This window comes from Pyxicephalus adspersus, chromosome Z (genome assembly GCF_032062135.1).
Source record: "Pyxicephalus adspersus chromosome Z, UCB_Pads_2.0, whole genome shotgun sequence".
NCBI classification, from domain to species: domain Eukaryota; kingdom Metazoa; phylum Chordata; class Amphibia; order Anura; family Pyxicephalidae; genus Pyxicephalus; species Pyxicephalus adspersus.
This window is the reverse complement of record NC_092871.1, coordinates 49652503-49672751: the sequence shown is the minus strand read 5'-3', so window position 1 is coordinate 49672751 and position 20249 is coordinate 49652503. Positions and strand designations below refer to the sequence as shown.

The 20249-nt window shown below is 38.9% G+C and overlaps 1 protein-coding gene across 1 annotated transcript in view; it reads left to right on the top strand.

The window, feature by feature from the left end:
- The window catches only part of ADAMTSL2 (ADAMTS like 2), a 45645-nt gene extending 27241 nt beyond the window's left edge, over positions 1-18404 (top strand). Inside the window, exons 13-20 of the mRNA XM_072430198.1 lie at positions 2768-2871; positions 4906-5032; positions 6374-6587; positions 12061-12216; positions 13502-13672; positions 14114-14290; positions 15028-15172; positions 15634-18404. Coding sequence (XP_072286299.1) covers positions 2768-2871; positions 4906-5032; positions 6374-6587; positions 12061-12216; positions 13502-13672; positions 14114-14290; positions 15028-15172; positions 15634-15752 — 1213 coding nt within the window. The 3' untranslated portion in view covers positions 15753-18404. The remainder of the gene's footprint in view (positions 1-2767; positions 2872-4905; positions 5033-6373; positions 6588-12060; positions 12217-13501; positions 13673-14113; positions 14291-15027; positions 15173-15633) is intronic.
- The last annotated feature ends 1845 nt before the right edge of the window (positions 18405-20249 follow it).

The window sequence follows — 20249 nt, the reverse complement described above, 5'->3', positions numbered from 1 at the left end:
ACCTGAGCATATACATGTATGCAGAGTGCAATAGTCCTAGACATGGTCATGATCAAATGGCACCTGGTTCTATGGCTACATTAAGCAGTAAAGGTCAATGCTACTGTAGGGATTCACATCACTATGTAAACCAACAGGTAATTCAGAGATCAGAGATATTTTTGGGGCAGATAGAAACAACTTGTCCAGCGGATTTTCACTTTTACAAATATCACCCTAAAAACATTTAATGCTAATTAATCAACAGTTTAATTAAATCTAAACAAAAAGAAAAGATTTAAAATTTTAAAGTTTTTTGTTTTGAGAATAAGGAATGATGAGAACATCTATCAGCATTTCTTTTCACTATCAGCATTTCCCATCACTTGCTTTTATAGTGAAAGCAGCACAAGTTAAGAAGGTTATTCATACTCCAGGGGGATTTACAGACAAGAAAAACGACTTAAATACACCTAAAATTATTATTTTGTATATGTCATGTAACTTGTGACCTACATCCAAATTATACATCATAATCACACTTTGAAAGTCCTATTTTAAAATGACTTACACAGCCCTGGATGGTTTCCGTTGAATTTGTGACACTCAATACATGCATGTAGGTCAATATGACCTAATTATGACGAAGCCACGTTGTAAAAGCCAAGCAAAATTACATTTTTTGTTTAGTTTGAAAGAAATGGATTCTTCTTTCATGGATAAAGGTTGATTTGGTATACATGGTATCTACTTTTAATTTCTTTCAATTGCTGGATGGTAAAAAATGTGTATCACATGATTTTGCCTGTTTGTATTGTGTCCAGTCACTCACTTTTAATCAATGGACATTTCTGCTTTTGGAAATGTTTTTAAAAAAACAACAAAAAACCATCCTCGATCCCTGTACCTGTATAATGGTGCTCCCTCCACAGGCCCCTGCTCCATTTTTGCTGGACGATGAAACTGGAGAAATCAGGGTACCACAATGGAGATGTAAGGCAGTTTCAAACTCCCATCACCGACTGCATCTGCTGAGGGGTTTTGAACCTGTGTTACTAAAAAATGGTAGGTAGATGGGAGGGAGGGAAGAATGGGAGGCGGGGGCAGACAGAACGCTCCACTGTTCTAAACTTTTCTTGATAGGTCCCCACTTTGTGGGGTCCCAATTACTTTAGGGCTTCCTTTTAGCACGAAAAGGGGTCCCGTGGACTGGACTCCATTATACAGGTACAGGGAAGGGGGTGGATTTTTAAAGGACATATTCTAAACATGAAAAAGTCCTTTAAAAATAAGCCTTTTATTACTCTGTTAACAGCAGATACAGACCGCTGTCAATGCTGATCCATTGTATTGATTCTAGGAAAATGTCACTTTTGTCCCTGTATGACTTAGACATTGAAAAAGTGACAAAAGAATCGCTATTTTTGTTATATTTTGTGTCTATACTGGGTATTTTTTATCCCAATTCTCTTTTTCTAGACAGTGGAAGCTCTGCTTCTAACCACCCAGGGGAATCTACTTGGGGAAAAGGACAGGTATGTTGTGAAAAAGCAAACACCTCCATCACTTCTCTGTCCAATATGTATATGAGCACAAAATGTGTACAAAGATAACGCTGCTACTGCCAGAGGCAATACTGAAAGCAACAGAGCACTGGGACTGAACATATATAGGGGGACACAAACTATCTACAATAATTCTAATTGTTCCATTCTTTGCTAATTAGAAAAAGTTATCTTTTTTAGTCTTTATGAATAACTGGAGGAGAAAAAAGGTGAAATTATTGTATGCTGTACAACAGGGTTGCTGACGTGGCTGCAGATTTCAGGAGCAATTCAGTCTAGGAGTCAGCAACAGTCCATGTGCTTCAGTTGACAACACTGCAAGATATATTATGTTTAAGGTTTAACCATTACCAAAAATTCTTTTCTTTAGTGTTTAAATGAGTGGGGAAGGGTTAGATCCTCTAACAGGATTTACCATTGGGGAACATCTCTCCCTGTTTCCAGTCAGAGTGGCTATGCAGGAAATGAAAGGAAATCTCCCCAACGGGAAAAAAAGTTAAAAAACAGATTAAAAAAAAAGTTTCTGACTCTACTTCAGTATATTCAAAATTGTTTTTATTGCTGCCTGCAAGATTCTGTTACATCCGAATAAAACAGGAAGTGAGAGTAAATCTCTCCAGTGAACACTGAGACAGCAATAAAACCTGGCGGATGTTCTAACCTTTCCCTGCAGTAAAACATTTTGGCAAGACTTCCACATTTTTTTTTATCACCTGTAATTAGCTACTTGCATCGCTGGATGCTCAGCCCCTCAGAAAGGGATGTGAGCACACAGCTAGTGAATGGAAGTAGCAGCCGTGGCAGCGTTCTGACCTTAAAGAGAACCAGTCATTTTTTACCAAACCTAAAGAGCACACTACCTCATCATGGCCTAAAACCTGTGCATGTAAACAGGACCAGAGTTGACCTTATGGCATTCATTGGCACCAGAGCTAAATGTATTTGCCTTCTAAACCCCAGAATCAGAATGAAGCCAATTCCTAATATATCCATAGATTTATCTGCATGTTTACAGTGCTCTTTTGGTCACATAGAGTAATAGGGCCATGTGACAGCACTGTGAACTTTTCCTGAGGTGTATTAACACTTGACTGGCTCTCTTCAGGCCCTAAGTTAATATAGATCAGTAATAGGTTTTCTTTGAGTGTCTGTTTTGTAAGGTTGTTGTGCTAGTAGCAGTGGAAATCTGGGCAATCATATCTTTATTTTCTCTCTGCCAATAGAAAAGGCCCAAAATTTCAGAAAAAGGTGCAAGGAATCAGCGCGGTGGACATGTACCGTTGGAAATTGTCTTCACATGAGCCATGCAGTGCCACCTGCACTACAGGTTAGTCATAAATATTTATTTCAAGTGCGTTATTGGGGTCCTATAACAAAAAGTCGACTGAGTATTATGGCTTTGTGATTAACAATAAATACAGTGAAACAATGGTAAATACATTTCCAAATGGTGACTATACCTTCTCCTCCATTTGGTAGAATGGCCATACTCACAATATGGCAGATTTCAGAATTTCACTGTCTTGTGTGAGCTTAGAAATACTTTTCTATACTAATTACATAGACATAAAACACATAGTACATCCAATGACAGTCCTTTTAAGACGAGTTCAGTGTCATAGAAGCACCATGCAAAAAAAAAAAAAAAAATCTAGAAAATAAAACTGACCAAAACCAAAATTACTTTTTCTTTTGCAAAGTTACTGAGTGCATAGCTCTCTAGCACCTTTCAGCTGCTGTAAAGTAAGGATTACTAAAATTCTGAGCTTTTATTTAGCTTAGAGTTTGGCAAAATCCATGAAAATTTACTATTTTGGTGAAACACGGCGGCTAATATCATGACAGCCGGTCAAGGAGCCCACACAACAGTGCTGGTTCTTAAAGAACCATCTGCACATTTAATCTAGTACTGCTTACTGACACCCCTATTCAATCCTCCGAGAGGCAGTGATTACCTGCCATGAGGAAGCTGTAAACATACCGCAACCTCACCAGTGTGAACACAACCTAATAAACAAGGTCATATTATGGTCTTTTAATGGTGTAGTTGAGGTTGAAATTGCTCCCAGGTTTCAGGAGCTCTTTATTACTGACCTAGACCTGTGCTGTGTCAAAACAGCCTCTTATTAGCCTCAATATTTTCAATATTATCATATTATCAATAATTGTTACAAAAAGAGAAAAACAAACAATGATTAGAAGTTAAATAAAAATGTAATACAACAGTACAAACAAGACTTAATGCTAAAAACACAAATACAAAGAATGCGAAATAAAACAAACAAAGCTATACTAAATACATCCCCCCCCCCAAAAAAAAAAAAAAAAAAAGAAAAGCATCCTAATGAGTGGAACTTAGTGTTTAAGTTTTGGTGAAATTTTGCTGACAGCACAAATAGCAATTTCACAGTGCAATCATTTTGACTAAAATCCCTCCTCACCCTTAACACACCACCTGTTGGCAGACAGCATGTGCCCTGTATTAGAACGAGCCTGGTTTCGTCTGGCAGGAGGGCACAGACTGGGAATCCAGACAGAGCTTTTTCTGTGCCTCCCTGTGCCATGTCCCCTTCCTCTCCTCCAGAGAATTATACTGTATGAAATGACAGCTCATTAGTGGGACTTTCCATCCAGGTTAATGTCTGCCTTGTCCCACAGTGCCTGGCTCTGGATTCTCAATATATACAATGTTACAAATAGTATTCTCAGTCACAAGTGCAACTTTTCTAAACACTCTAAGGCCGCATACACACGTGCAATTCTTGTCGTTGGAAAGGATCTTTCACGATCCTTTCCAACGATAAGAACCGCAAGATGCATGAACGAGTGTTGTACATACAGCACCGTTCTGCTTTATGGAGAGGGGAGGGGGAGAGCGACGGAGCGGCACCCTGCTGCGCGCTCTCCCCCTTCCCTTGCATTACGATCGCTTATCGTTCATCGTCCGTGGATCCGCCAGGACGGATCCACGGACGATGAACGACCTGGGCTGTACACACGCCAGATTCTCGCCCGATATCTGCCGATTATCGGGCGAGAAAAATTTGACGTGTGTACACAGCTTAAGCAAGGCAGGGATCAAGAGACATTGGAACTTCAAATATGCAAGGTGCAATTAAATAAATAATACAATCATCAGTTTTACCACTGTCTGTACCTCTGTTGGAGGGAGTTTGCTTACTTCCCACTGCACTTTTCCCCAAAGTTATATTGGGGAAATTATCTATCTTCTAGGTTTTGTTAGGGCTTAGTCAAAATTGCCTTTTGCAATAGTTGAAAATGATGTTATTGTAGGTCTGTTTTACACAGATCAAATGCCTAGTTCACGTACCAGATTACTGTGTTTGCCCTCCCTGGACAGGGGTGATGTCAAACTATGCCATGTGTGTGCGATACGATGGGGTGGAAGTTGATGACTCATACTGTGACGCTCTGACCCGCCCGGAGCCAGTCCATGAATTCTGCGCAGGAAGGGAGTGCCAGCCAAGGTACACTTTGTGGTAAACATAACCGATTACTATAACTGCCATGTTTCAGACTAACCTCTCTGAGATCTGCCAAAAAATGAACTCAATTTAGTGTTTGTAACACTTTTACTTAAAACAGTTACTCTGAAAAAGGATACAATTTGTAGGTAGGACTAGAGGGAGGTAAACCTACAGCTAATCTTGTCTCTAGTTCTCTATACAGCACTGTTTATGTCAGAGCCATAAAAAAAAGTATACATATACCATTGTGTGATTATGTTTTAGATTTAAGCGTGTCAGCTCTTTATATTTATTCTGATGTAACTGGTTTAATGGTTTCTGTATAGCATTGGCCAGTTACACTGGCCGCTTTTTTAGATACTCCTTGCTATTACCAGTTTGGACCTCATATTGCCTTTAGAACTGCCTTAATTCTTCATAGTATAACTTCAGCAATGTACTGGAAACAACCAACCATAAATTTATGTAATTGGCTATCAGAAGATGGGTACATTGTGATGATGGTCAGCAATCCAAGCAAGGAACTGACGAGCAAGTGGAAGAGTAGTCAGGACATTGCAGCAGTTAGTGCTCAGCAAGTGGGAAACTGGGGGTCCAGGTGGATGCCGAGTCAGGATGTAATGGTGGTCAGCAGTCTATATAAGGAACTTGGGGGCAGGAATCATGGTTAGTAATGGTCAGTAACTGCACAAGACAGTTATGGGAAACACAGAAACAGAGGACTAGAGCTGCCAAGGCAAGGCATTGTGATTAACCAATGCTGTAAAACAGGTGGGTTAAACAGCTGACAGGTATGCTTTCACTTGATGATGTATTCACTTTTTTGTGCTCCTAATCTGTGTCTCTCCACACTTCCAGGTTGCTGGGAGCTGTGACAAAATGGTACATTGTATTACTTTTATTTATGTACAGCACTGTGACTATGTCAGAGCTAAGTAAATATATGACAATAATAGTTTGGAATTTTACAAAAGAGTAATTTAAATTGTTATTATTTTTGGAGTAGAAGTTACTCTGATGCAAAGAATGATGTCAATGATTCGTTGTAACCTCCTATGCAGCATTTTGGAAAGGTGAATTGAAATGAAAGGGTCATATGTAATATTTTACTTGTAAGTGAGGCTTGATGGATTGAGACAGATTTTTTTGTTTCTTTTATGTCCTGTTTACTCAAAGAGAAGCCATAATACCCAACTTTGTTCTTGTCCACCTGGCATTTTTCATTGTTCCCTCACGCCTTTATATACTCCAGCAAATGCTGTTAAATTCTAATGGTAAATGTGCACAGGAGAAACAATGCTGTCCATCAGCCTATTTGTGATCTTGTGGAATCACTTCTAGGTGGGAGACAAGCAGTTGGAGCGAGTGTTCACGAACCTGTGGAGAAGGGTACCAGTTTCGCATTGTACGGTGCTGGAAGATGATATCACCTGGATTTGACAGCTCTGTGTACAGTGATCTGTGCGATTCGGCAGACATCACCAAGCCAGATGAGAGGAAAGTGTGCCGGAACCCAGCATGTGGACCACAGTGGGAGATGTCTGAGTGGTCGGAGGTAAGGCATCTGTCTTCTAAAGCCAGCAATTTACAGAAATGTTTTTCACTTATGTAAAGAGCTGGGATTGCTTAGCACATGAAAGGAATTATAGAAAACTTTTGGGTGATATTTTGCATTTAGCTCTTTTATCCATCATTTTATTGTGTTTATTTATTCAAAATAAAAGAATCATCTAGTAAAATAACAAATGCTGCCTATGTTGACCTTTCCATCTGATAATATTTATTGCCTGGCTTTAGTACTTATTGAGTCACAGATCTGAAACAAGCATGTAGCACGTTAAGTCAGTAAATGAAATAGATTAATGTACATCAGTTGCTTTTTCATAGTGCAGAGGTTGTCCAATAGGTGTTTATAAAGTTCCACATGATAATTTGCTTCATTATCAGTATAGTCTTTGCAGTCTTTGGAGCTCTTAGAGGTCCCCAACTGTCCCATGAAATAAAATTTTGTAGCTGCCAAGTACATTTCTTCTCTGCAGAGGATGCTATTGCAGAAAATGGTCAGGTCTGCTGATCAGGGATGGGAAGTTAAATAGCGCTGCAAGTCAATACTAAATCCTCAATAACTACAGAGAATCATGAGTTAGTCATTGTTGCTTAGAAATAAAAGATGCAGCATAGCTGCTATCTACACACCGTACACACAATAGATAGCGAACGATCGTTGCCCAATCAGATCCACTGGGATAGTCGTTCAGTTCCAGCGACATTTCTCGTTCGTCATTGTTGTGCACTTATTTGTTAGCGATTATCAGCCGATCGATCTCTTTTTTCAATTAACTAACACCCTGGCGGCTCCTGATGGCTTCTCTTTTTTTGGTCATAAACTACATGGTGAGAGCTCGGCTTTGTTGCTGCACACACAATAGAAAAGAATGGGAATTTTTGCATGGGCAGAAGACTTCAAGTTCAATAGTGAGACTTCCCAGTGAAAGCAGTGCGACTCCCCATAAAAGTATATTTGTACAAAGTTATTCCTTAATTACATTGCACTGCTATTTGACAATGCTATTCAAACCCAGGTTCTGAGAAGTCAGGTGGTTAGCAAGTCAAAAATAAGATGTCCTTTGATACCTGACTCTCAGACTCAAGAGTTAGCATCAAGGTAAATACAGCTAAATCTTCTCTGAAGTTGGCGCCTTTGCTGAATTGAGGTTCCGGCCTCCTGCTGCCATTTAGCAGTTTGTGTGTCATTTTTTTTTTTTATCAGACTTGCACCAACACAGCAACAAAACTGAACCCTAAAGATTTGTTGATAACGCAGCACACAAAGTATGGAATTGATGAGACTTTCAGATCAGAACAGATATTGGAGACTGTTATTTAAAAGGGTGTTTTATGCTTTGCTTTCTTTTCATTGCATAAATACACAATTATATTATGAAGAACTAAGACACTCTAAAGTTGACGACATCAGAACTTTCAGTGGCAAAACCCCTGGTCCAGTCCAAAGGGAACGCTTAGAAATCACTGTGTGTCCCCTGGTGACTGCAGCTTTGCATGTCCCCAGGGTGTGCCGCTCTCCCTGCAGTCATGCCCAGGTGACCGCAGCTTTTGATCTATCCCAGGTGCAGCTGTGAGCACCTCCCCGCAAGGAAAAAGGTCTTTGATGAAGCCACTGCACACTATTACCAGCTATGCTAATCTCCTTTAGATCTGTGCCTGCAGCCAGGTGCCAGTTGGCAGCGCATAAAACATCTCAATTCAGAAGGATAAGAAAAGAATGAAAGGGCCTTCAATGTTAAACGCATCAGTCACACGCTACCCTGTTGCACACTGATGACCAGTCTCTCGCTGATGCTGCTTTATAAAATGCCACAAGGTAATGTTTCATCTTTGAGGAGGAAAAGAAACTAACAGTGGGAAATAGACCGTGTTTGACCATTTGTTGACAAGAATAGTGATTAACTAATAAACATCCAGAGCATGGCACACTTTCATATATATTTTTTTTATTAGTAGGTATGGAAAATTTGGGGTTATTGTAGAACTCCCAAAATAATATTGCCTGTCTTGCTTGGATTTGAAAAGCATGAGAGCCCTTATCTCACAAGAAATAAAGATTCATGTAATTTGTCCTAACTGCACAGGGGCTTGACATATTTTGAAGAAATAGAAAAAACATGGTTGTCTGAAATCACATAGAGCTGGGTGACACTTCCTGCATCCATAGAGGAATTAATTAGTGCATTAATAAATTCCACTCAACCTCTTATTCTTCCTCTTTGGACAACTCCAAAGGCTCTGCTCATTCCATTATCTAACTCTCCTCTCCCAAATATTCTGTGCTGCTGGAGGACTGGAGGGCTACTTCTACTGTCTTTAGGTTGCCATAGAATGGTTGATTGGTGCACGACCGCGACTCTGATGGAGACCCTGATCCTTCTACTACTCTGGAAATTCTCTTTGCATCCTCTATTTTTCTAACTTGCCGACCTTAAAATCAGCAGATTGAACCTGTCAATGTTCCTACCACTGTACTTGCATATAGTGTTGTAGAGTGCCCCCTTGGCATTGCTTTCTGTTGCTTTTAAAGGCATGGCCATAAAAGTGATAGTTTTGCATTTTCAGTGCACTCCACGCACTGAACTATATAAATAAGGCCTCCTCACACCTTAAACCAGATGTCTTGGCAGACAGGACTTGTGCTCTGATCAGCTGTCTTCTCGTCTGGAGACAAAGTGTCCCTGTAGGTAATTTTAGCCAGGAATGTAGTCTGGATGTACAGGCCGGTCGGCACAAGGGACGCCATGATTGCAGGTAATAAGGACCTCCGCTGCAAACCCAACTTAATTCTCCCACTGAGCTCATCTTTTCCAAGGATCCTGCTCTGTTAGTCATGGCATGAGAACACCACGAGGCACTGTTTGTGTCTGAAGTGGACGCATAATTGAACTTCCCATTGTCATTAATGCTACACTCCACTCAGACATGAAATGTCTGAAATTAAATGTTCATTCTGGCTTTCATATACTGCAGCCTGTTGCCAGCCCTAATATTATTTTGACTGCAGCTGGTTTTCCCTGAATAGCTGTAAGCTAATCAGCATTTATTTGGCCAGCCACCAAGGACCAACTTTATCTTGTGCTGTGGGCACGGGTCACATGCTCTTCCATTTGTGGAAGTACCAGGTATTTTTCACTGTGGAACTTTACTTCTAAGCCTCAGCAATACAAAGTTTTCAAACTATCCTGCCTCCACTAACATCTTCTTCCTTCAACCTCCCAGTCTAAAATCTTTAGCTATCTTGGCAGCCTAAATGAATGCACTTCTGCAAATGCATGGAGTTTTATTAAAAAAAAGGATGTGCCAAAATCGCATGCATTGCTCAGATTGTATTGTAAAGAGGATTGAAAGCAAGTAGATAAGAATCCTTTATTGAGGATGAGAAAGTATTTTGCTATCTAAAGCCTACTTATTCCCAAAATATTTCTTTTTAGTTTAAGGTTCAACTTTTAAGTTTACCCAGTCGGTAGGCTTCTTTTTTTTTTTTTTTTTTTTTTAATGCTTGTCGTTATTCTTAAAGCTAAAATCCATGCAAATGCCTAACATACCTTTGAAATATAATTATGGGAGCTGTTTTGCCTGCCAAAGGCTTTGTATATCTGACCATCCAGTCCTAAGATTCACACAGCTCTGCCACTAAAGCCTGTCTTGCAGGGGAAGGGGCCTGATATTTCTCTGCTGAAGTTAAAAAACAATTGCATTCCTTCTGTCTCCCTCAACTGGGACAGTAAAAAGATGAAGCAGAAAAGAGATTAAATCATATCTTAGTCATTCCGCTCTTTTCTCCTGTCAGCATGTTCCATATTAGCACATAGGCACTATAGCACAATGTATACAGCTACTTCTTCTGCTTCTTCCACTCACAGCCAAGATGATGACATACAGATGAGCATACAGTCAGGTATACAGAAATATTTTAATGATCTATTAAAAAAGGTAATTAAATCCTTTATTTCAATAATACATTGGAAACAGTGCACATTCTATTCTAAATCAAAACATGAAGAACAATGTATCAAATTTGTTATTCCTTTACAGAATTTTGAGCTATCATCACACTGTACTGTTGCTTGAATTTATTGTTTGGGGTCATCTGACAAACTGTCTGTGTCCCTTAAACCCCAAAAGAAACAATCCTACTTTCATCAGTTCACAAAATGTTGCATTTTTCTCCTTATGCCAGTCAATGTGTTCTTCATATTCAATACTGGGACATTGCAGGGGCTTCAGGGGGTGAAGCTTGGCTTCACATTGGTGCCTTGTAATTGTAACAGTACTCACAGGTAACTGCAGACCTTCTTTGATCTTCCTGGACCTGATCATTGGTTGAGTCTCTGCTTTTCTTTCATGGCTGTAGGGGCTGTAATTGTCACTTGTTTTTTCACAGAATAAATTACCTCACTAATTCAGCTCAACATTTCCAATATTTTGAACAGACCAATATTCTATTTTCTTCACTTTCTGTAGTAGAATAACACAAATGTTATACATTTTGCTACATGTTTTCCCAATGAATTTGCGTGTATGGAAATAAAAGCCATTACAAGCATTTTAAACTTTATTCACTTTTTAAACACACTGCTTTTATTGTGAACACATCTGTATCACCTAGATGATTACATAAGTCTCCTGAAGTAATTTCCAAATTCAATTTCCAGCATGCTTTTCATTTCTGGGTTCAGATCCATTAACATTTCAACCGCTGCTAGGATGTGGTCATAGACAGTGAGAAAATATTTCAACTTCTTCAAAATTTCTGACAGTGGCAGTGGGCGGAAAAAAGTTCTCCCTAAAAGAAGCTAGACATAGCAGGGGTCGCTCAGGTAAATCAGATATTGTGATACACAGCTGTAATCAACTAAGTTCTAACCCTATTAAATGGCTGTATAGACTTTAGAATTATTCATGGTGGCCAATAGCAATTCCTTAAAATTAGCTGTCTAGCAGAAAAGAGTGTCTACCTGATATGTGGATAGCACAGAGGCTTAGTGGTCTTGCAGCACCAGGATCTCAGGTTTGTAACTTAACCTGGATGCTATCTACATGGACTTTGTATGTTCTCCCAATGTTTGTGTGAGGTTTCCTCTGGTAGGTTTTTGGATTCCCACAACCTTGCCCTGGATTTTAGGACATTAGATTGTGAGCTTTGAGGAACAAGTAGTGACTATAGATATTGAATAGGATTTGGGAGCCAAATAAATACAAGATAATATTATGTATAATGAGTGACTACACATAACCTTCTTACTGCTTCATGCAAGAGGAGACTAAGGGAAAAACAGAGAGGGAGCAGCCAAGGATGGTTTACCATAGGCAGCTGTGCAGTACACATCAAGACCTTTTCATGCTCAGATATGTTTCCTTGAATTTTAATAAAAGTGTATGATTAATTTTAGGTATGTAACTGAAATGAGAAATGAGTTTGAGATTCATTCAGTAACAGTTGCTGTGTTTTGCCTCAGTGCACAGCAAAATGTGGTGAGCAAAGTATAGTCACAAGGGATGTGCGATGTTCAGAGGACGAGAAGCTGTGTGATCCCAACACCAAGCCACCATCAGAGGAAGAATGTAATGGACCACCATGTGATCGTCAGTGGACTGTGTCAGACTGGGGACCTGTGAGTAACCTTCACAAACTATTATGAATAAACTTTAGCCAGCAAATTAACTTAAGGTTTGTTTGCCAGGCTGATCTTAACAACTTTGGTTGTTATGAACAGCAACAAAGGTTGTTCTTTAATGTGTTATATTGGATTTTTTTTTATTTTAAACTTTTGCAGCTTTTAAAAAATATCAAACAAGGGTTTTTTGAAAAAATAAATGTGATTTTGATTGTAAATAAAATTGAAATTTGTATGAAATCAAAGGAAAGCACAGGTATTGTGAAAAAGCTAGGTATATGGTAGAGTTTGGACATCTTTGTTTTGAAATACAAAAAAAAAAGATGGGTATTTTGGTTGGCAATTTGACTTGTATTAGTTGTTATAGGTATAAAGTAGTACCAATGCATAAACAAAGTGGGTGATAAATTATGGGTCAAATCCCATTCAAATATCTGGGGTATTTGACCATTGGCTATACATAGAATTCCCTAAATGCATATTCATAGTAAGAGGAAAAAAAAACACTAGACACCTCTTATCCCGAAGCGTAATGGCTTCTTCAGGAAGGTTAAAGTCGCTTAGGCTACAGACTAAACAAGAAAATTGAATATATAGGTGAGCACCAGATAAAGATGAATTTAAGAGATGTGTTTGTATGTGTTATCTTTTTCCTCTACATCTTTGTTTTGTCACACTTGCTACAAGAAGTGGACATACAAGAATAAACAATGATTAAATGGAGGTGTTATCTCCTTCTTCAGCAAGCATCTGGCCATTTGACCATTGACTGAATTGCAGCATTCCCTGGAGAATCCATTAGCTCCAGACAGCCTGTGTTCTTTTCTGGTAAAACCAGGACAGTCCATTAAAACAATTCACAATCTACAAATAATCCAATTACCTTAAAGCAAAATGCAACTCCTAAATCTTTTCTCTAGGCATCTAACCAGCATTGCTAGGCAACTGTTTCCAGAGCAACCTCCTATTTTTAGTGGTGCTTAAAAGGAAACTCCACCTTTTAGTCCAAATAAAACAGAAAAGTATGACACAACCCATGTGCTCAGATATCTTGTTATTTAAATGTAAATGTTATAAGTAAATCTCCTCATACACTTTTCATTTGATATCACTCAGATACGAAGAGGCTGGTATATAAATATATATATATATATATATATATATATTTGAAAATTAGTTTTATCTTTCTGGGTTGTGTGGCCATTGTTGGCTGATGTAATATGGGTATGACATGAGATGTACACAGAACACTCATACGTCTCCACCTCTCTCCTCCTCACAGTGCAGCGGATCCTGCGGCCAGGGCAAGATAATCCGACATGTCTACTGCAAAACCAGTGATGGACGAGTGGTTCCAGAGTCTCATTGCAATCTAGAAACCAAGCCCCTGGCCATCCATCCCTGTGGCGACAAGAACTGCTCCCCACAATGGCTTAGCCAGGACTGGGAGAGGGTAAGACATTCTCATACTCTTGCGAATTCCAAACGCTTCAGCAGTGCGCACACTTTTGTTTTCAGTTATCCAGATTATCCATGTTTTTTCTGCAAAACCTTAGTTGGATTGCTAAAATGCCTTTTAATTTACCTCTCAATCCCTCTGTTTTAAACTTTACTAAAGTAGCCCAGTGTCATTTTGTCACAAACTTGCACACGGCTGAAAATTCTCATTCTGCTCCCAAGTAACAACACGGTGTGCCCGAACAGCGGATCGCAAAGTCCCAGCCATGTCACATGGGTAGAAAGGGAGGACATCACCTCTTCTCCTATACCTGAAGTACCGTGTATGACTTCTTCATGTGAAAACAGCAGTGGAGGGATAGCATTAGGTGAACATGTGATGGATTTGTCCTGCATGGACATTTTAAAATGTTTTCTGTTCTTCTAAAACATACAGTGTAATACAACCTGTGGCAGAGGGTCCAAGCAACGCGTTGTCCAATGCCTGGAGGTAGCCAATGGCAAAGTGAAAACCCGCAACCCATCAGACTGCGATACAGCCAAGAAACCAGCAGAGGAAAGCACTTGCTTTGAGAGACCATGTTTCAAGTGGTACACCACACCTTGGTCTGAGGTAAGAGACTCGGACCCCTTATGTCCTGGGTAAAAGCATGTTCAAATTGCACACACATCACAGAGGATTCTGGGGGATGTGCATACTACAACTGGGTTTGCCGTCTTTCTGCTAGGGCTTTTATTGCATGATGCTGGAAGGCTGTAGATGGCACAGAACCTGGAAAATACTTTCTATAGAGTGTGTCCAGGCAAGTAACAGCCACGGAACAATTCAGCCTATGTTCTTAGGTCTAGTTTGCAGTAATGTATGTTCAAGCAAGCAGCAATATTTGCTGCACACAAGAAGTCTGCTGTCTTCATATTTACATGCTAAACAAGAGCTATAAACATTACCACACTGGGCCTGATTTATTAAAGCTTTCCAAGGCTGGAGAGAATATACATTCATCAGTGAAGCCGGGTGATCCTACAAACCTGGAATGGATTTCTTTAATGTAATTTGCAAATGTTTTGAATCCTGGACCAGATCCATTTCAGGTTCGCTGGATCACCCAGCTTCACTGATGAAAGTGTATACTCCAGCCTTGGAGAGCTTTAATAAGTCAGGCCCACTGATGGGATTAATGCATTTGTAGCTCACATGTACCTACATAAAAAAAGCATTTAAAGGACTATCATTCCTTCAAATGTTTGGTTCCAGGTTTTACATATAGCAACTGAGTGTAGTAAGTGACAATGTTTTATCAGTAAAATTCTTAAAATAATACTGTCCGCTTTTTACCTGTGATATTACAGTGCAGCAAAACATGTGGCATTGGAGTCCGGATGCGTGATGTGAAATGCTTCCAGGGAAGAGACATTGTTCGGGGCTGTGATCTACTGGTAAAACCAGTCGGGAAACAGACATGTGACTTGCAGCCTTGTCCAACAGACCCTCCAGGTAAGAATAAACTCTGACACTAGATGGCAGTAGCTAATAACTGTTTCTAGACCATCAAATTTTCTACTTATAAAGCCTTATTAAAGAGGATCTGTCACAAAAATGAAATGGAACTGTCAGTATTATTTAACATACCAATATTCTAGGCAATTATATGCCTTGTTCCTCTGTGATACCGCTGGTTTCTGTCTCTACTAGAGAGATGTCATGTCTCATGTCTCTAACACCACCAAACTCCACAGCCTATTTGATCAAACATCAATTAATCCATTGATAGGAATAAATTTGGGTGGCGAGAAGTTTCTGAACACCAGGAGGAAGCCTAGATTATTAGGGGAGAACATCCAAATTTCATTATTATATTGACTAATATAGCAATAGCTAACTTCATAAATGAATAAGATAGTGAAGTTGTCTGCATTGTACTCTAATCTTCCCTGTCCTCTCTGCTCTTGTTACAGATGACAGCTGCCAGGACCAGGCTGGCACCAACTGTGCTTTGGCAATCAAAGTAAACCTGTGCAGTCACTGGTACTATAGCAAAGCTTGCTGCAGGTCTTGTCGTTCTGCTCACTCCTAAGGAGCGACTGCACACACATGAATTCCACACTCTGCAGGGAAACAGACAATTATCAGCCTGTGAACAAAATAATTTCACAGCACATGCAAATCTATACTGCAAGTTTTTAAGGGTAACTTTAGCCAAAGAGCTACATACACTGGTAACATTATTTTGTTAGAAATCTTTACATAAACGAAAAAATTGTAATGTTAAAGTAATTTTAAAATCCCCACAACATGATATTGGTAATAAGTGCATGTAATCTGCAGATTTCATTCCTGAAGAAAGAACAAAAAAGCACTGCAATTTATTTACACAAACCAATTCCTGATACCTGTATGGTCACACCGCAATTTGTAGCTTGCCATTAAGTTTCTTCTTAAGGGGGTTTCAGCTAAAACCTTACACCGTAAATTACATTGGCTTGTATTCTACAAAGCTTAAGCAATGCTGCTTTTTTCACCTCCATCTCTTTTTAATTTAAGACATCCTGTGTAATTTTATAAGAGATCTTTGGAGCTTCTGCTGTGGCAGTCCTGTGTCAAGGTTGACATCCTGGGAAAGAAAGGCCGGCTGTAGCCATGAGTGCCAACCTTACCCAGTTTATTATTTAACGCATTCCCTGTGTGGAAAACAGATAGAACTGTAATATGAAGGTGTATACTTTTCCAGTGCTGTATCCATACATTATTATAATGAACACTATGAGCTGTACAGAATATCTTTATTATAGAGTGATAAACCAAAGAGTCAAAACCCAGCAAATTTCATAGAGGAGGCAAAATGGCCACTGACTGGTTGCCATGGAAACTAATATTTATCATTACTTAATAAACCAGTTGATTCTAAACAATACATATTTTTTTATATTATTAATATTATTATTAATATTTTTTCTGTTGAGAGGAAGTGCAGATTTTTTAAAATATAGATTCACAAGTCATTGCATGGGCACAATGCACAGGTGGTTCATTTGGGGGTATAGCATGCTTGCAAAACAGAATCATTTCCCTTTTGTATAGCACCCTCAGGAATTCATCACTAAGGAGCAAGACAGTTGAACACTACAAAATCCTGCCTGAGATTTTTGACCTATTTTATTCATAAAATCATATTTGAGTTACTCTCCGATATAGTTACACTGGGTAAGTGAGGGCAATAACCATTTAAGTGGAAATAAAGTTCCTCTTTTAAAATTTCACCATCGATATTGCAGAAATGGACAGGCAGTGTCCCCACTTCCCCCCTGCAATATTACCTCCTACCTGCGTAATCACTCTTGGTATATGTCAAAATACTTGAGCTGAGCATGTGCAGCTTTGCTTTGGTTGGCAGGATACCTGGCAATTCCAGCTTCCCCTGCGCATGCTAGGAATTATTGAACTCCCCCAGGCCCGTGAGGCAGTTGCATCATCCTGACCCAGGCCAATCAAGGTGGCAAAAGATTTCAAGAAAGAAGAAGACGGTGGCGCCTTATGAAGGATTTGGGACCAGTGAGTATTGTAGGTTTGGATCCGCTTTAAGCCTTCTGTTGGTCTCCAATAGGCAACAACTGCCCCTAGGTTTGTATGTGTCACTGTTTAAAAAAAAATTAGAGACTTCTATCACTGGTGTTTCCTTCAACCATTTTGAGCGAACCTAAACCACAGGATGGAGGGATGACACAAGATTAGTACACCATATGAGTCTTTTCCTGCAGATAGAGAAATAGGGTACCTACATTTACCAGTCCCCCAAGATTATGGACACATAGTGTAAGTCTCCCCAACTGGTGTACACCAAGCAATATTCATCTCATAGGGTCATTTATTGGTAGACAAAAACAACACCTTCATTTACTTAATTTACTTTAGAACACTGGGAGACATACAAAAAAATGAAATAAAATATAGGCATTTTTAAGGCTGAATTAATATTAAAATGTACACAATCAATGGCTAGCCGGCCAAGCTTTAGAAGATGTTTCCATAACTATGATGGAGACTGGAGACGGAGCCAATCATCCTCTGTAGCTAGGTCACATTGAGATTTTCCAACCAATCAAGTGATAATGTATGCTTCCACCACCAGCACCCTAATTGTAGCCTTCAGTTCTTCTAGAATATCTCACAATTCCAACTTCGATATATATCCCCTCTATATAACATATATTTATATTATTTCTACTAATGATTCATATAGCAGGGAAACAGAAAATAATGCACATAAATAGTTTTTCAATTGGAACTAGTTTCCTTCACATCTTATAAAATGCTAACACATTTAAATGGAACTAAGAGATGCACTGCCATCATGTGAACTGTTTTTTTCATGAACAATTTTCTGTCACAATACATTGTAATGTTTGTTCTCCTTTCAGCATTCCATGTTTAGTTCACATCTCCATGTTCCTCCCGTGATGCATTGTCCTGGTTGACTCCTAACTTAGAAGTGATTGTTAGCATTTACAGGACCTTTACTCTGTAACTCTGTAGCAGAGCAAGCTTTCATGGTATAATATTTTTGTTTATAAATAAATCACTTAAAGCACATATAATCATGGTTTGTTTGTAACTTCCATGTACATTGTAATAAAACATTGATATTTATAACATCCTACTTTTATCTTTGTTTCTTTGGCACGAATGTACTATTGTTACAGAATCAAGTTTTATCACCAGCCGGCACGGTCCCTATTATTTGTGTCCTGGAGCCTTTCATTATGTCTGCCGCCGTTTCACAGGCTCTGCGGTGAGGAAGAGAAAATCCCCCCAAACTGTATGAAACACATCACAAAAACAGCCTTTACAAAATTTCGAAATAGCAATTTATTTCAATTCATCATTTTTTTTTCATAAATCCTGAAATCTTCTCAGAACAGAATAACAAATGTGCAATTTTTTTATTATTACTATTATTATTACTGTCGTGAAACATGACTTTTTGCCAAGATGCTGAAAAAAATCATCACATACAGAATATAGAGAATGTAAAGCAGAAAGCAAGCACTTTCAAAGAAAAGATTGTGGAGGAAAGAATATTGATAAAAAAAATAGAATCCCTCTTTCTAAACCTGTGATATGTGTAAGGCAAGGTAGCAAATATATTGTAAGCTGTATTCATTTTATATATTGCACAGGCTCTTGAACTAACCACTGTGCCTAACTGAAAATGTTCATTGATTGATTGTTAAAGGAGAGGGATGAGGAGACACATAGAATTTTGTGTCCAATTCCACATTTTGTAGGCATAACCCAATGTACAGACTATGAACATTTCCTGTTATGTGCAATGTCCTCCTAAAAACTATATGACATCAGAGAAATAGATATTTGCAAACTTTTTAAGCAATTTTGAAGCAACACTTAGATGCAATGATCTTTCACAGATGTATGGTTTGGTGGCAGCCATTTTGGAAGCTGAAACATTTAGCAGGGCGCAGCCTAAAAATCAACTGGGAAATGGCTATGCCACTGGTTCCTTCATTCAAGCTGGCTCAGCATACTCAGTGGCTGCAGCTTATTCAAACAGGGCAAAAACAACACTATAAAAGCCTCAAAACAACTGCACAAATAGTTTAATCAGCAAAGTAAGAAGGGAAACAAGTGTATATATATACATATATGTATTGACCTACGTTCCTGAGCAAACATCCAGCCTGTGTTCAAGTCACCTCAAGCGCAAACCTAATTCCTATATCCTGTTATGGGCTGGAAGGAAAGATGTACAAGAGTCACTACTAATAATGCAGTCAATAGAGATTGCAACGAAATCAGCGCAGTCAGATGTACTGTGAAATACCAAATGTTCGATCGAGATGGCACTTTCCTTTCATCAGTCTTTTGAACTTCCTGTAAGTCCAAATGACAATTTTAGAGAGTCCTTCTTATTACTGTAGCCTATTGTTAATAACAAAACTGCAGTTCTCAGCAGTGCTACGTTATGAAGCAGTGTGTTCAGACAAATCAACAGCAATACCAAAATATTGCCACTGAATTTCATTCCTTTAGTCTGTCTTTAGTAAATGGAATTCAGTAATGTTGGATGATTTAATTGGAACAATCCTAAATCAGATTGTGGTATACACAGGCTTCATGAATTCTTTAAATTGTATGTGCCCTCCTGCAACAAAAAAAAAACTGTTTCTTGTTTTGGATAGAATAGGGAAGGTCTATAATCCCTGTAATGTTTTTCTAACTGATGTCTTATGCCTAATGACAAATTTACTTTTCTGGTAAACATTGGAGGTAGGGGAAGTAATATGAACCTTTCTAGTGGGACCAATTTGATTGTAGAGTTTCTTGTCACAGTATCACAGGATGGAAGAATGGGAAACTCTCAGTGGGGTTCTATTCATTCCCAAATTCCTTACTTGAGTACAGGCATTTTGTACATAACAATTACCGTATTTTTCGGACTATAAGACGCTCCGGCCTATAAGACGCACCCAATTTTAAAGGAGAAAAACCTAGAAAAAAAAGATTCTGAACAAAATACTAAAAAATCACTCTGTGTCAATGTATCGCCTTCTAATCA